This window comes from Colletotrichum siamense (genome assembly GCF_013390195.1).
Source record: "Colletotrichum siamense strain Cg363 chromosome Unknown KSG_Cg363_contig01, whole genome shotgun sequence".
NCBI lineage: Eukaryota > Fungi > Ascomycota > Sordariomycetes > Glomerellales > Glomerellaceae > Colletotrichum > Colletotrichum siamense.
This window is the reverse complement of record NW_023501014.1, coordinates 3,393,041-3,409,922: the sequence shown is the minus strand read 5'-3', so window position 1 is coordinate 3,409,922 and position 16,882 is coordinate 3,393,041. Positions and strand designations below refer to the sequence as shown.

General features: G+C 35.4%; 1 protein-coding gene across 1 annotated transcript; it reads right to left on the bottom strand.

The window, feature by feature from the left end:
- Positions 1-3,913: 3,913 nt before the first annotated feature.
- CGCS363_v000883 (uncharacterized protein) lies at positions 3,914-5,797 on the bottom strand (the record flags this gene model as incomplete). Its single annotated transcript, XM_036632732.1, has 1 exon — positions 3,914-5,797. The coding sequence occupies one exon, from the start codon at positions 5,795-5,797 to the stop codon at positions 3,914-3,916; it is 1,884 nt and encodes a 627-aa protein (XP_036502283.1).
- Positions 5,798-16,882: the final 11,085 nt, after the last annotated feature.

Here is a 16,882-nt window from a genome sequence, read left to right as displayed (position 1 = left end):
GGGCTTGGACAGACCAGTAGTCTGTAGATGACAGCTCATAAAATCATACAGACTTACACGCTTAGTAACATGCGCCGAGTGCCCTTTGTTCACCACAGTGCATCATATGATGTCGTGTGTCACTGATAGAGAGAGTATTCCTCTGAATTGTTCCAGAGTCCTTGTGTCAGAGATTCCCAACATTATAGTTGCCGATTTGGCTTTTGGGTTTCCGTCCTTTTCCACCTGGACCTGCTGGTAACTGGTACCATTCGTACAGAGCTCATAAATCAGCAACGCAAACTCTAGAGACAGACGAAAACAACCCCATAGTTTACAACTCAGGAGCATCTGGCAACTGCCATGGACATGAAAGCAGAGCCAAAGTAAAGTACATAGCTTTTTTATAATAGAAATATCTATTTAGGAAGGCTTGCTAAGGGTCATCTTGAATTCAAATTTTGGAATGACTATGAATCACTATAGAAATACGCATTCGATCTCAGCTCACATCTGGACCTATAACTTCCAGTCGGCCAACAATGAGACTGCTTCAATTCTGCGCCGACTTGTTGACACAAACTGCACTCTGAGAGCGCGGGCCCATCTGCAAACTCAGAAGACTATCTATCTCATGACGTGCTTTAAGGTTCTGAGTTCTTGCTTGCATGGGTTAGGTCAACATACAGTTTTAGGACGTTTCCTGAATCCTAAAGTCTAAGGAAATCGGAAAGCTCCACGTCAACTCACAACGGCTCATCAACGAGTTTTAGCCAGGCACTCCCTTGGTCACATTCTTAGTCGCAACATCTCATTATCACATCTTGGGCACTGACTCTAAGGGTCGATAAGTCTATTGAGTCTCGAGTGTTTGCGCGTACTCTAGTCAAACCGGAGCTGATCGACACTATTTCTCCACTCTTTCATCTACCGGTCTATCTTCCGAAGCCAATTCTCCAACTATCTGACGTCCCACATCTAGCAACGTTGGTTGTCAAACGACCGGTCAACATACTATTCAGTGCATCTAGCAGCTCTTCCAGATGCACTGAGGGCAGTTGGAGTAGCAGAATCCACCACATCCCTTGCGACCATCAGGGCAGGTGCAGCAAGTGCCGCGAGACTCGAGGCCACCGGCGACAGCTTCATCAACGTCAACGGATGTGTCGATTCCCTTGGGAGATGCCATGGAGACACCGGCGAAGAGGGTAATAGCGGCGAGAACGGCGGAGACCTTCATTGTGGACTTTGAGGGTTGGTTAACTTCTGAGAGCGGCGTCATTCGGATGAATAGGATTCTTACATGTGAAGTAGCGTCTTTGGCGAATGAAGAGAGGCTGAGATGGATTTGGAGAGTCTGAGGAGTTGATGTCAGCGTTTTGGGACTGGTTGGTGAGATGGATGAGATGTAACTTGATAGTCAAGTTGCAAGTGTAAGACAAGAGGCTTGATGATGAGAGAAGTCCTATGGTCAAAGGCGACATTTGGCACTTTAATAGTTTTTTTGTCGTAGACTCTCACGGCGTCTTGACCAGAGTCCTCGGCAACTTCACGGGAAACCAATCTATCTGCGCCATTCAATGCCTCAACTCTACATCGATGTGGGAGAGTATCACGAGTCGTGGATCATGGCTTTGGTTGTCCTTCTGCTTGACTACAGTGGAGGCGAGAGTTGAGATTCTTGTGGGGAAATAGAAGATAGTATAAACCTTGCATAGGCAAGGCTTCGACTTGTGGATTCAAAGTGGGGGATAGAACGACTTACCCCATGTCAAAGTTCTCAATATTTCCGCGGGCACGGTACGCTAGCACAGGGGTCAATTTTACTTTTGACCAAAAGACGAACACGACCCTTTGCCGGGTATTTTTGAAAAAGCATGTTCGAGACTTGAATTTTGCATCTCCGGCGCGGTGTGTTGCGGGTACAGTCAAACGACTAAGACATGAGCTTCCGAGATGCAACTTTCGTCGTACCATGTACAGCATCAGGAGTGCCGGCACGGCAAGCCCATGGTGCCAGAATCCTCGTATACAACCATTCCCTGTTCTTTTTCGTATATTGCCGGTCAGCAGTGAAAAGCCGGAGTGTTCCGTGAAGCCGGGGCACGTGTGGACCCGAACGGCAGTTCTAATACTCATCTACTCTCATATTACGGGCACTTGCAATCGAACATCTCAGCTCGGTCAATTTACGAAATTGCAGACGTGTACTAGACACGTCATCATTCAGCCTGAAGACAGTCTCGATAAGTTTGTCGGCATCATTGACGGGAGACTCGTGTTTTAAGGTTCACATGCTGCGTTTCTTCTATCTAAGTCCAAGCAGCATCTTCTTTCTTGTCATCGCCGACGCCGCCGACATCGCCGACACCGCCGACTCTACAATCTCGGCGGGATTCGTCAATTCTTGAGTTACGGTGCACCAAGACCAAGTGCCGACCTTAAATTGAACGAAAAGGGGCCGAACTCACTAGTTTTGACAAAAATGACTTTGTCGACCACTTACAACGCTTTGCCCGAGGAGGAGCATCAAGCGGACAACGAATTTGACGCAAGCCGTCAAGCTGTCTACGTGACCCGTCTAGAAGCAAGAGTAGCCCACTTGAAAACAACTCTATGGGTCACGGTCTTCATTCTAGTCACGGTAATCGTCTTTGAGGCTATTCACTTGCATCGGGACATTCACCGCGGTGGCGGACGGCCAGGTGCTCTTGGAGAATCACAGACAGTCTCAGAAGCTCAACTGGGAAAATGCAAGTCTTTCCAGTCCCTTCCAAAAAAGGAACAATACAACTTCAAGTCCTGACCTGTTCCTAAAGGGCCTCTGGTTGCCACGACGTTCGCCCGCGATGATAAATTTGATGGACCGCCTTCGGAGAAGAGCGCCGCAGCTTGGGACAGCCTGATACCTGGTATGCATTTGATGCTCTTAATATCTTGGGCCTACATACAGGTCCAACTGGGAAGGCAAGACTGACAAGAAGAAAACTGATTTTAGTCGGCCGCGGCTTTGTCAACCCAAACGATTCCGGAATATCTGCCTTTCACCAGCTCCATTGCCTGGTAATCTCCAATCCTCCCATACCCTTGCGTTTCAATGGTGCAAACAGAGTTCTAACGTGCTGCAGTACATGATAAGAGAAGGCTATTACGCCCTGGCCTCAAACGGGACCCTCATGGGAGCCGACGCGACACCAGAAAGCCGCGCATGGAACCACACACAGGACGGCCATCTGGACCATTGCTTCGACTACTTGCGACAGTCTCTGATGTGCTTCGCGGACCCTACCTTGGAAGAGTCGCCCGTAGACAAAGAGCCAGGATGGAATGTGACACATGTATGCAATGATTGGGACAAGTTGTTTGACTGGGCAAAGACAAATCGTTACGATGACGCCGTTGGTATTGATACAGGAGTCTAGGCGAGAGTTTAGAATATATACACAAGAACTTTAGACATTTGCGTGGGATTTGGACGCAAACTTTTAGAGTTTCATCAGGAAGCCGTCGGTTTTGGAGGCACCGCTGTTGCCGCTGCTCCACGACCAGTAGCGGAATCCTGACCAGAGAGGTTGACGCAGTGGTCAGTGTCGAGCGTAGAAGTCGAAGACACGAAGGGGAAAACTTGAGCTTGCCCTAGTTGCAGAGCTTCATGATGTCAATGGTGGACAAAATTTTGGGGACTTACTTGATGGTCTTGACTTTGAGACCGGGAATCAGAATCGAACATTGCGTGGCAATAGCATTCTCAGCTTCGACAGGGCCTCTCCTCTTTAATATTATTGGGAAATGAATCAATTCATGGGTTTCAACTCTGTTGCACTCTCTATCATACACACTGTCTCTGTTGCCCCGCTAAAATCTACGAAAGCTTTGAACATTGCGACCTGCAGTGCTCGAGGTACAAGATTGCTGAGGTGCCCCGCCGTTACCATCAGCAAATTTTGTTTCTTCCGCGTTCAGAGAAGCTGATGCCTTCCTCGTATGGCAAATGGAATTCATATGGGATGACCTTGAATTCTACTTCAGCTGCCTCAAAGGCTTTCGTCAAGTCACTTGACGCATTGCCAGTATCAAATTCGAAGATTGGGGATTTGACAGCCACCTTGCGAAGATTGGGAAGCCTGCCTGCCAGGAGGGATGATCGTAGGCGAAGGAGCATCTCGGCAAACGGCTCGGCAACGGCATCAGTATTGTCTTGGGAGTGGAGAACATAGTCGTCCGGTGCCCGTACTTCATAACGCATGCAATATAGAAACCTCGGGTCTCTGTACCACATGTCGTAGATCGTCAGGTTCTCAATATTCGGAGGGAGGCGACCGGAAACGTCTGCCAAAGCCATGTCTTCCAGACTCTTGAACAGACAAGGGACGTCTGCTTGCAAATTGACCAAGTTGTGCATCTTGGAAAGCCAGGAACATTCTGGTTCGTCTTCGAAGAAAAGCAACCGATTGCCCTTTGTCCGCAAGGTGAGAGTGCCGAGTTGTGGACATGACGTCGCGATTGCTGTCGAAATGCGAGCTGTTTCCGTTCCATAGCTGATTCCACGCTCGTCATGAGGGTTTGGGCAATCCATCACTATCTCGAGCTTCTTGAGGTCAGGACAACGCTCTAACAGGGAGCATAAAGCGGAGCCAGTCTTGGTCTCCTGGTAGAGAGAGAGTTCCTGGAAAGCCAGAGGCACAGCCCGGCCAGTTTCGCTGAGTGATGCCCACTGACTGGAGTCAGAGTAGGAAGTGAATGATGTAAGGGTCGGCAATGCGAGCAATCCGGGTACAGGGAACCTGGAAAACCTGGTGAGGATAGGCGGCCATTCAAAGAAACGGTAGACATTTCCGTGGATTTCCAACCGTTGCAAGTGAGTGAGGACTTTGTGCTTGAAGTTCTCGTTTCGGTCGGGACTGCCAGCGTCTTTTCCACCGTAAGTAGAATGGAAAGCTGAGATGAAGCGATCGATACCACTGGGGCTTTCGCGATTGATTCGGGGAGGAGAATAGAGGTCCGCACGTCTCTCGTCGACAGGATGAGTGCGATCGCGATCATCGAACCCTATCGTCAGATGCTCAAGCCGGGTAGTCAAAGACAACATGAGGCCAGCGAAAATCTCGAAAGATTCCTCAACGTCATCGTCAGTGAATGCGCCGGTCTGCTGCTCCTTAACACCGCAGTGCTCGAGAGCGCCGAGGAGGGATGTGGGTATCTTGTTGAGGTCGATCTTCTCGTAGATGGTGTGAACGCCATCGTAGGCCTCTCTCTCACGATTCAGAGCAAACCCGAGACAAAGACCTCTAACGTGGGTACAGAATCGGGGTTCCTCGATGAATGATCGCAAGAGTAATCCCATTTGCTTGCCCTTGGTCAAGTATATGTCGGAGAACAGCTGTCTCTGGCTGGAGTGTCGAAGGGCTCGACAGGTACGGGAGAGTGCCATGATAGCCAGCCTGGTGGTGCTCCGGAAGTGGGCAATGGACTTTGGTTTCGAAGGTTGAATATTGAAAGTCGGCAATCTGTGGTCGGGGGGGAATGCTCTCAGAATCTCCAAGATGATTTCGCCGGGGAGGCCGAGGAGAAAAGATCGCGATGATTGATCAACGGTGCTGTCGGAAGTCCCCATGTTTGAAAGAGTGCTGCAAGCCGGCTTTTCGACCTGAGTGATGCGGTGGTCCGTAACCTTTCTTGTTGAGGAGTCGCTGTCGGGGATGTCGGTGTGTGAGGAACCACCGCGGTGGACATGGTCGTTCGGGGTGTCATCACCGTGGGCATCATTGCTGCCGATGTCACCGGGAGGCGCTTGCGGTGATGTGGGGGACTCCGCCATCTTGATGAAGGGTATTCAGTGCTCGCACCTTGCCGTGGTTCGCCTCTGAGGAAGTATGGACGATGTGGTGTGGTTGAAAGCGAGAGAAGGGAAAAGAAAAGTACGGTGGACGGTAGCTCTCATAATAAGGGCACCTCTCGCTCTTCTCGATGGAAGGGGTGAAAAATTCTGCTTCTCCCAGCCCCAAGGACACCAAACGCCATCAAAGGCAAGAGCAAACAGCGTCTAGATAGGAAGGAAGGACGGGTAGCCGCTGTGCCTACCCCCGTTTGCAGCTTCCTGACACCAGAGTCTGCGCTGAGCGCGAGCGAAATTCCGATAAACAATACATCGTTGCTCTAATCACTGAAGTCTCAATAGTACATAGCACCTTCTCATCTTCTTGGTCGTGCACACAATGAGGTGGTGATGATGTCTGCACCACCTCACACTGCTTGTCTCCTAAGTCACCCCCCCAAGTAACCAATACCCCCAGGTAACCAATAGCCAGTTCTACATATAAACTTCAAAAACACACTATTTTTAAAACCCTATAACTTAGCAAAATTATAATATAAAATAATAAAGGTTTCTATATAGCTAGTTTAGTAGTATTTATAACTAAATAAAATATTATATAAATTATTACTAAGTTATTTATTAATAATAACCTAATATAAAGTAGAAGAGATTTAAGCTACCCCCCTAAGTAACTAATATATACCTGCTTTAAACTAATAGAGAAAACTATAATTTTCACTTACTTTAACCTTTTATATCTATAAATCTATTAAATATATAAATATATAAAAAGTATATATTATACTATAAATATTAAAATAAATAAATATCTACTTATTTTATATTTTAGTTAATTATATAAACTATAATTAATATTTTAATATATAGTATTTAATATTATAGAAACTTTATTAATATTTATTTTATTATTTTTTAAGATAATAATATTATTTAAGATTTCTTAATTTTAAGTAATATATAATATAATATTAATAATTAAAAAACTAACTTTATTTAATTAAAGTTTAATTTAATATTTATATAAAATTATATTAACTAATTAATTTAATATAGATTTTTAAGTAATATTAAGGATTTTTTAATATTTAATAAGAAAATATTAATTAAATCTCTTTTATTTTATATTTAATTTATTTGTAAGGGTCTAGCCGCTTAGACTAGAAAAGCTTAGGGATAGTTCAGCTAGACTAAGCTGAAAGGATAGAGAACCCTATAGAGATAGGGTATAGAACCCTCTATAGCGAGGACTTAGTAAGTACTTACTAAAAGGTTAGAAAAGAAGATCTTAGAAGAAATAAGTAAAAGTAGCGTAATAATACTATACCTACCTTTTAAGTACTTTTTCTATTAGTTTAACTTAACTATAGCTTATAGCCTCTAAATATCTTTATAATTCTTTTACTTCTACTTTACTTTAGGAAAGTTAGTAATAATAATAGCGCTATATACCTAAGTAATACTTATTAATTAAACTAAGGAACTTATACTTAGTATTTACTAAGTGCTAAGTGAGATAGCTTATATAAGCTTATATAGGGAAGATAACCTTAGTAAATAATTAGAGGATAATATAAGTTAATAAGAGGAGGTAAGAAGCTATACTTTAAGTAAAGCTAAAAGCTTTAAAGAGGATAGGCTACTTATACTAAATACTTATTAAATAGATAATAAGTATATATAGGAAAATAGGGAATATAAGACTCCTCTTTATAGATTAGATAAACTATAAGGCTAGATGTTTATAGCTACTACTAATAGGTTAGCTTAAGCTAGAAGGCTAAATAAAGCTATTAGCTAAGTACTAATATAGTAAATTATAACTATAATAGCTAATTAGTATAAACTAATTGCTACTACGTTAAATAACTAAGCGCTTACTAAATAGTTACTAAAGGTTTATAAGAAACTTTTAAACTATAATATAGCTTACTTTATTAATAAATTTATTAATATAAAAAGGGAAGATTAGCTTATTATAGTAGAAGAGGCTTATAAGTACTACCCTAGCTACTCTAATAGCTAATATATCTAATAAGCTTTAAGTATAATAAAATATACTTTATAAATAAAATAGCAAACTTATTAGTAAATACTTATAGATATATTAGGGAAATAGGTTAACCTTATATAGAAAGACTTTAGAGTTTTTATAAAAAAGTAGTATATAGCGCTTAAACTCTAAGAATAGAACTACTATAATACCTTAAAGTAGTACTACTAGAAGAATAATAAGAAACCTATTATATATTAAGCTTATTAAGAGTTTATTAACTAAGCCTTTAGTAAGCTAAATATAAGTAATATAAAGGCTTATATATTCTTTTAAGGCTTTATTAAGACCTTAAAAGATAAGCTTTTTAAATAAGATATTAATCGTATTAATATATATACTATAGCCTTATATATATAAAGACTATAGGAGATTTTAGAAGGGAGATATATAGGAAGGCTTACTAGCTATTCTAAGTTATATAAATAACTATACTTAGGATCTCTAGACTACCTTTATAAAAATAGCTTATAACCCTCTTAGTTAATAGACCTAAGGGAGTACTATCTAAAGACCTTATCTTAGAATAACTGCTTAGTAAACCCCTATATAGGGCTTAGCTCTAATAGTAAACCTCTTAATCTTTAGGGAACTTAGTACTATAATTATAAAAAGTATAAATATATCTCCTCTAATTACACTAAACTATATATATAGCCTATAAGTAGTAACTAAAACCTAAACTTAAGATAGGGTAAGATTAATGCTATTATAATCTCTTATATAATTAATATTAAAGACTTAAGAAATAAGTAGGTATAGAGGTAACCTTAAGGGGTATTATACTAGAAATCACCTTAGTTTCTATAAAGTAAACTATTAAAAGTTAAGTAATTATACTTTAAGTATATAATAAGGTTAAACTATTAGTTAATATAGATATTTATACTATAATAAACCTTATATAAGAAGACCTTATAGAGAAACTCTTACTAAAAGAAGCTATTAGTATTATAGCTTTAGAGCTAGTAGACTTTTAAAGAAAACTAATACCTACTAATAAGGTTTATTAGCTTACTATCTTCTTAATTAAGAGCTAAAGCTATCTATAGAAGATTTACTAAGCGTTTATAGCTAGCTTATATCCTAAAAGAATAAGAGATATCCTTTTATCTAATAACTTAATAGGTAGAGAAGGTATTTATATAGATACCTATACTTATACTTAGTTATATAATTATATCTTACTTACTAAGCTAGAGGTAATAGTATAAGAGATTATAGAAAATAGCTAGAAAGCTTATATAATATACTTAATAGAAGCCTTAGCTTTAGATAAAAAAGATATTAATACCTTAAGTAAAGGCTTACTAGATAAGGGGCTTAAGAAGAAGATCCCTAAAGAACTTAAACCTTTTACTAACGTTTTTAATAAGGAAAATATAAAAAAAGTCCTTAAACTAAAGGGAGTAATATATTATATTAAGTTAAAACCTAGTAAAGAGCCTCTATATAGGCTTATATACTTTATATTAGTAGAGTAGCTATAAACCCTTACTAAATATATTTAGGAAATAGAAGTAGCTAAATATATCTACTACTTAACTAGTTCTACTAAAGCGCTAGTCCTATTTATACCTAAAAAGGATAGCAGCCTATAGTTATATATAGATTATAGAGGGTTAAATAAAATTATAGTGAAAAACTACTACCTTCTACTACTAATTAGTAAGCTTCTAGATAGGCTTACTAGTATAAAGTTTATTTTTAAGATTAATTTAAATAAAGTATATTATAGAATTATAATTAATAAAGTAGATAGATAGAAGACTACGTTTAAGACCTAATATAGGTATTTTAAGTATATAGTAATACTATTTAGGTTTACTAATACTTTAGTAACCTTTTAGGTATATATTTACTAAATACTTACTAACCTTCTAAATACTTACTATATTATATATCTAGATAATATCTTAATCTATTTAGATATTAGGGAATAGTATATAAAAAACCTTTATATAGTCTTATATCGCCTAAGGGCTACTAAGCTATTTATAAAACTAAAGAAGTATAACTTCTATTAGATAGAAGTAGATTTCCTTAAGTTTTATATTACTTAAGATAGTATTAAAATAGACCTAAATAGAGTTTAAGTAGTTACTAAATAACTAGTACTAAAATCCTTTAAAGATATCTAAGTTTTCTTTAGCTTTTATAACTTTTACTATAAATTTATTACTAGATACTCTTATATTATAGTTCTTATAAATAGTATGCTAAAAGGAAGTTAAAATAGTATAAAGTTAGGAGCTTTTATTTAGATAGGGGAGATATAGACTATATTTAAGATACTTTAGAGAGTATTTACTAAAGCCTTAATATTAAGATATTATAACTTAGCGCTAGAAACTAAGGTTGAGATTAATATATCTACTTAGGTAGTATCTAGTATACTTTTATAGAAGTATAATATTATCTAGTACTTAATAGCTTTTTAGTTAAGGAAGCTTTTAGATATAGAAAGATATTAAGCTATAAGGTAATAAAAGCTCTTTATTATTATAGAAAGCTTAGATTACTAGGCGTAATACCTCTAAGGGCTCCCTAAGAAATTCCTAGTACTTATAGACTATATAGCACTAAAGGGGGTGCTTACTATACCTATGCGCAATATTTATAGAAGGCTTATATAATAGGTCTACTACTTATTAGCATTTAATTTTGAAATCTAATATAGATTAGGAGTTATTAATCTAGTAGATAGATTATTATAATACTTTAACTATATAGTAAAAGACTTTAAAGTAGATAATATAATCCCTATTTTTAGGAAGAAACTAAGACTTATTAGTTAGCTATTAGTAATAACTTACTAATATATCGCTAAGCTTAAAGGAACTATAGCTATTATGAGAACTTATATTTAGGCTATTTAGTAAAGTATATAAGAACTTTATTAGAGGGCTAGCTCTAAAGTTAAGGGATCCTTACCTTTAGGTTAGCACTACTTTATAAAGGGTACTAATAATCTACTATATCTAAGTATATATATTAATACTATTACCTACTTAAAATTATATATAGATATTATGCTAACTACTCTATAAGAAGATAGTAATATACTAAAGGACTTAAGGGGAGCTAGAATTACTATATTAGAGTAGTATATCTTATATACTATAATAAGGGAGCTTATTTAAGATAAAATAGTATATATATTATAACTAGGTATAAATCTTAAATAGATAGTTAGAAGACTATAGGCTAAAAACTACTTCTATAGAAAGCTTATATCTAAGGTTTACTGAGATACTAAGGAATACTAAGGGTACTAACTTAATAAGAATAATATCCTTTAGTTTAGAAGAAGACTTATTATCCTAGAAGAGGGATCTCTCTACTATAAAATCCTAAAAAACTACTATAATACGCTTAGATTAAGGTATATAGAGGTAAATAAGATAGTAGAGCTAATTTTATGAAAATTTTATTAGCTATACCTAATAGAGGATATATAGTAATATATCGCTAAGTACTTATATTACTAAGGAGTATATATATTATAGTATAAACTATATAGACTACTATAAATATTAGAATTACTAGTATACCTATTTTAATAGATTTCTTTAGACTTCTTAACTAGCTTACTAGAGAGTTACTAAGATAATAGGATTATATATAATATAATCTTAGTAGTTATATATTAAATAACTAAAGTAGCCTAATTTCTAGTAATAACTAAGCAACTAGATACTATAAACTTAGCGAGGATCTTATACTAAGAGATTAAATACTAATATAATATGCTTAAAGCTATTATTAGTAATTAAGATAAGTTAATTACTAGCTAGTTTTAGTAAGATTAGATTAAAGCTTAGGATATAGAAAGGTACATCTCTACTATATAATATTTATAGATAGATAAGTAGATTAAAAGAACGCACTAAACCTTAATAATATATCTCTTAAAATTTAGTAAAAGTTTATATAACTAGTAGGTAATATAGCTAGTTAAAGCTGAATTCTTATATAATAATAGTAAATATACTACTATTAGTATATCGCTATTTAAGGCTCTAATAGGTTACTACCTTTAAATAATTAATTACTACCTACTAAGCGTAGAAATTAGAACTTAAGGGGTTAATAAAAAGCTTAAGAAGCTAATAGAGGTTTACTAAAGAATAGCTAAAAATTAGCGATATATAATAGAAGTATAAGCTAAAAATATAAACACTAAAAAGAAGGCGTAATTATATAAGGTTAGAGATATTATAAGGCTTTTAATAAAGAACTTCTGCTTTATGAAAGGTTAGTAAAAACTTACTTTATAATTTATTCCTATATTAATTATAAAGGTTATAAGCTTTAACGCTTATAGAGTATAGTTTCTAGAAAAATATAATAAGGCGTATAACGTCTTTTTAGTTACTTTATTAGAGCTATAGTATAGCTAAAAGCTTACTAAAGGATAGCTTTTAGACCTAGAAGAGGATCTTAAAGAATAGGAAGTAGAAGATATTATGTTATAGAGGGAAGTACTAGTAAGCCTCCTATATTTAGTTAAGTAGAAAGGTTAGTTAGTAGAATATAATACCTAAGAACTTAAAGAGTATTTAGTAAATATTTTATAAATCCTTATAGGATTTAAGAAGTAATAGTATAAGTTATATTATAAATAGGATAATAAGTAGTATAGAGAAATAGGAAAAGTTAATCAACTATAGGAAGATTCTAAAAAACTACTTCTTAAAAGTAATATATAAACTTAAAAGTATCTAATTAAGAACTCTAAAGAAAAGCTACTATATATTTACTAAAGATCTACTAAAAACTACTAAGAATTATCTTCTAAGTTACTTAACTCCTTATTAATACTATTACTATTAAAACTAATATCTATATTATTCTTATTATTACTACTCTTACCTTCTAATAACTTATTCTTATCTTTAGAGCTAACTAAATTCTTATAAATATTTATAGAAGAAGTGCTAATATCTTTATAGGTATTAGGTTAAAGAGTAAGGCTAGAGCTAATACGTTTAAGGATTATAATTAAGGTGTGCTTATAAGAATTATAAAGTATTTGAGAAGCTTAAACCTTAGAAGGATCTTAAATAAGTAGGCTAGATATATAAGGGTTATTACTTAAGAGATACTTCTCTATAACTTTATTAAGCTTATTGAGGAACTAAGCTTAGTTAAAGATATAGCTCTTATCTTAAAAGTATTAGGGTAAGGTATTTTTAAGCTAAAGATAAATCTACTTAATAAGGTTTTTATCCTTCTTTTAGTAAGTATTTTATAAGGAAAACTATTAGCTATTAAAGGAAGTTATAATATAGGGGATTATATATCTTAAGCTAAATCTTAAGATATATTTAGGTATAATTAGTAATAATCTCTTTAGTATTTATTTATAATAGCTAGTTATTATACTACTTTAAATTAAGCTAAAGCTTAGTAAAGTTTACTAATTACTTATAGAGTAATAAGAGAAGCACCTAACTATTAGTAATTATAGTATATATATAGTAGATCTTATACTAATAATACTTATTAGCCTTAATCTAAGTAGTATAGTACTTTACTTAGTTCTAGAAGATTTAAGTACTATTAATAAGGTATTTAGGGATCTAATTATACTAATAGTTAGTCTAATATTTTAGTGAAAAGTTACTAAATACTTACTTTATAATACTTAATACTATATAAATAATATATCTAGTAGGTAGTATTACTTATATTAGTATAAGTATATACTACTTTAGTAGTCTAATAGAGCTATAAGGTATAAGAGATATAAAGTTTATTACTACTTAATTAGTTGCGCTAATAAGTACTATTATTCTTTGCTAAGGTATTAAGCTTATATAGCGCTAGGATATAAGTAATTAAGGTCTTAGTATTTATAATATTAGATATAAAAGTAGAGTTAGAAGGGGAAAGCTTTATAAAAGCTTAATAAAAGCTTATAAAATATAAAAGCTATTATATTATAATGTAATATAATAAGGAGGAAGAAAAATTAACCCTAAGTAGGAAAAAAGATATTACTTTATAAATAGATATAAAGTATTATTAAGTAGTTAAAGAGGTAGCTATAACTTTAAATAATAGGAATAATAGTTATTTATTATAATAGGTGCTACTAAAGGTGAAAAGGTAAGTATAGTAAATTAATAATAGTAGTTACTATTTAATATTTTAAATAGCCTTATAATATGCTTATTTTAGAAGGGGGATAAATAGGATAAAAAATAAAGTTATTATAAAGCTATTATTTAGAGAAGGTTTACTAAGTAAAGAATAAAGAGTTTATAAATAAAAAATATAAAACTTATTAAAAATAATTTCTTTCTTTAAGGAATAAGAGAGATCTTTAAAGGAACTTTAGTTAAGAGATAATATAACTTTAGGGATAGGATTATAGGACTTATAGAGATAATAATAGTACTAAGGGATAATAAAGCTTTAGTAAATATATAGTAAATAACTACTATATAGATAGTAGAGATAACTTATAATAATAATAGTAACTATAAGAGCTCCTATAGATAATAGGGGTTCTTACTTATTACTAGCTTTATTTTATAGTAAAGACTACTATAATTAGAAGGGGGATAATTATAAAAGTTTAGCTACTTAGACTAGAAAGGCTTAAAAATAGTTTAGCTAAATTAAGCTAAAAGAATAGAGAACTTTATAGAGATAAGGTATAGAACCTTCTATAGTAAGGACTTAATAAGTACTTACTAAAAAGTTAGAAAAAAAGATCTTAGAAGAAATAAGTAAAAGTAATATAGTAATACTATACCTACCTTTTAGGTACTTCTTCTATTAGTTTAACTTAACTATAGCCTATAGCCCCTAAATACCTTTATATTATTATTAATAAATAACTTAGTAATAATTTATATAATATTTTATTTAATTATAGATATTACTAAACTAACTATATAGAAACTTTTATTATTTTATATTAAAATTTTATTAAGTTATAAAGTTTTAAAAATAATATACTTTTAAAGTTTATATATAAAACTAGTTATTAGTTATTTAGAAGTATTAATTACTTAAAAAAATAAGTTAATTAATATTCTCTTACTAAATATTAAAAAATTCTTAATATTACTTAAAAGTCTATATTAATTAATTAGTTAATATAATTTTATATAAATATTAAATTAAACTTTAATTAAAAAAAATTAGTTTTTTAACTATTAATATTATATTATATATTAATAGAATATCTCTATATTACTACTATATAAACTTTTATAACTATTAATTAATATTATAATAACTAACTATAATATTCTACTATATTAAAATATTATTATATAAGTTATATTTTACTTAAAATTAAAAATTTTTAAATAATATTATTATTTTAAAAAAAGATTAAAAGAAATATTAATAAAATTTCTATAATATTAAATACTATATATTAAAGTATTAATTATAATTTATATAATTAACTAAAATATAAAATAAGTAAATATTTACTTATTTTAATACTTATAATATAATATATACCTTTTATATATTTATATATTTAATAGATCTATAGATATAAAAGGTTAAAGTAAGTAAAAATTATAGTTTTCTCTATTAGTTTAGGGTAGGTATTAGTTACTTAGGGGGGTAGCTTAGAAGCCCCACTATTTAGGGCGCTACACGGCAAAGGATGTGGCTGGTCGCAGCTGCTTCACGGGCCTGGGGCGGTGCTTAGTGGCTGTTGCCCCAACAACGCGCCACAAAAGCCCCCTGACTCCTTCTGTTATCGTTATCGGGATCAACATCACAACACTAAACATCCATTTCAATCCCTCCTCCTCCACTGCCGAAAACAATCTCCCGACTGCAACTCCTCAGCACCCAACTAATCTGGAGACTCGCGGGCCACCTGCCGCGACGATACTAACCATGGCAGCCTCCGACGACCTCATCAACTTCGACATCATCGAAGCGCAAAAAGAAAACATTCAAGCGCTGCCGAGCGGACGCTCCGCCAAAAAGTTGGCCGAGCTGTTCTCCCCTTCTCCCCTGCACAAGCTCGACACCCCTACGCCGTCAGACACCCAGAACGTGAATGACTGCATCCGTGCCGAGTATGAGGCAGAGATTGAGAACATCTCCGAGTCAGACGACCCCCTCGATATCTTCGACCGCTACGTCCGTTGGACCCTCGACGCATACCCCTCCGCGCAAGCCACACCAGCGTCGCAGCTTCACACAATCCTCGAGCGCGCCACCAAGGCCTTCGTCAACTCAGCACAGTACAAGAACGACCCCAGGTATCTCAAGCTCTGGGTTCTTTACATTCAGTTCTTCAGCGACTCGCCCCGCGAAACATTCCTGTTCCTCTCGCGACACAACATTGGCGAGACACTGGCCTTGTTCTACGAAGAATACGCTGCCTGGCTGGAGGGAGCGGGCAGATGGAACCAAGCTGAGGAGGTCTACAAGCTGGGCATTGAGCGCGAAGCAAGACCTGTCCAGCGCTTGATGCGCAAGTTCAAGGAGTTCGAGGAGAGACTCGCCCAACAACCAGAGGAAGCCGTCAGACCCTCCTCGCCAGCACTGCCCACCATGCGACCGGCTCTGGCCGCCAAGATCGACCCATTCGCTGCTGCCCGCGCAGCTGCTGCAGACCCCCAGGCACCCCGCCCGAACCAGGGCGTCGGCGGCCCTGCCTCCAAGCCTGGCAAGGCGAAGATGGCCATTTTCTCAGACGCCGATGCCGCCCCACCGGCACTGTCTGCGCGTGAATCTGGATCCAAGGGCTGGGATTCCATCGGCTCGTTGGCCGACCGCAAGAAGGAGAACGTGATGGAGCCCAAGCCGTGGGCGGGTGAGACGTTGAAGGCGGGTGGAAAGAAGAGCACTGCTCCCAAGATGGCGATTTTCAGGGATACGGTATGTCCTACGTTCACTTTTACCTCCCAATGCCCAGATGTTGATGATTATAGGACTAATGGGTGGCTTTGGCGTTTTATGTATTTCAGTCTAAGTTGCAGCCGAGAGCGCAACCTCAATCACGATCACAATCACGAGCACAG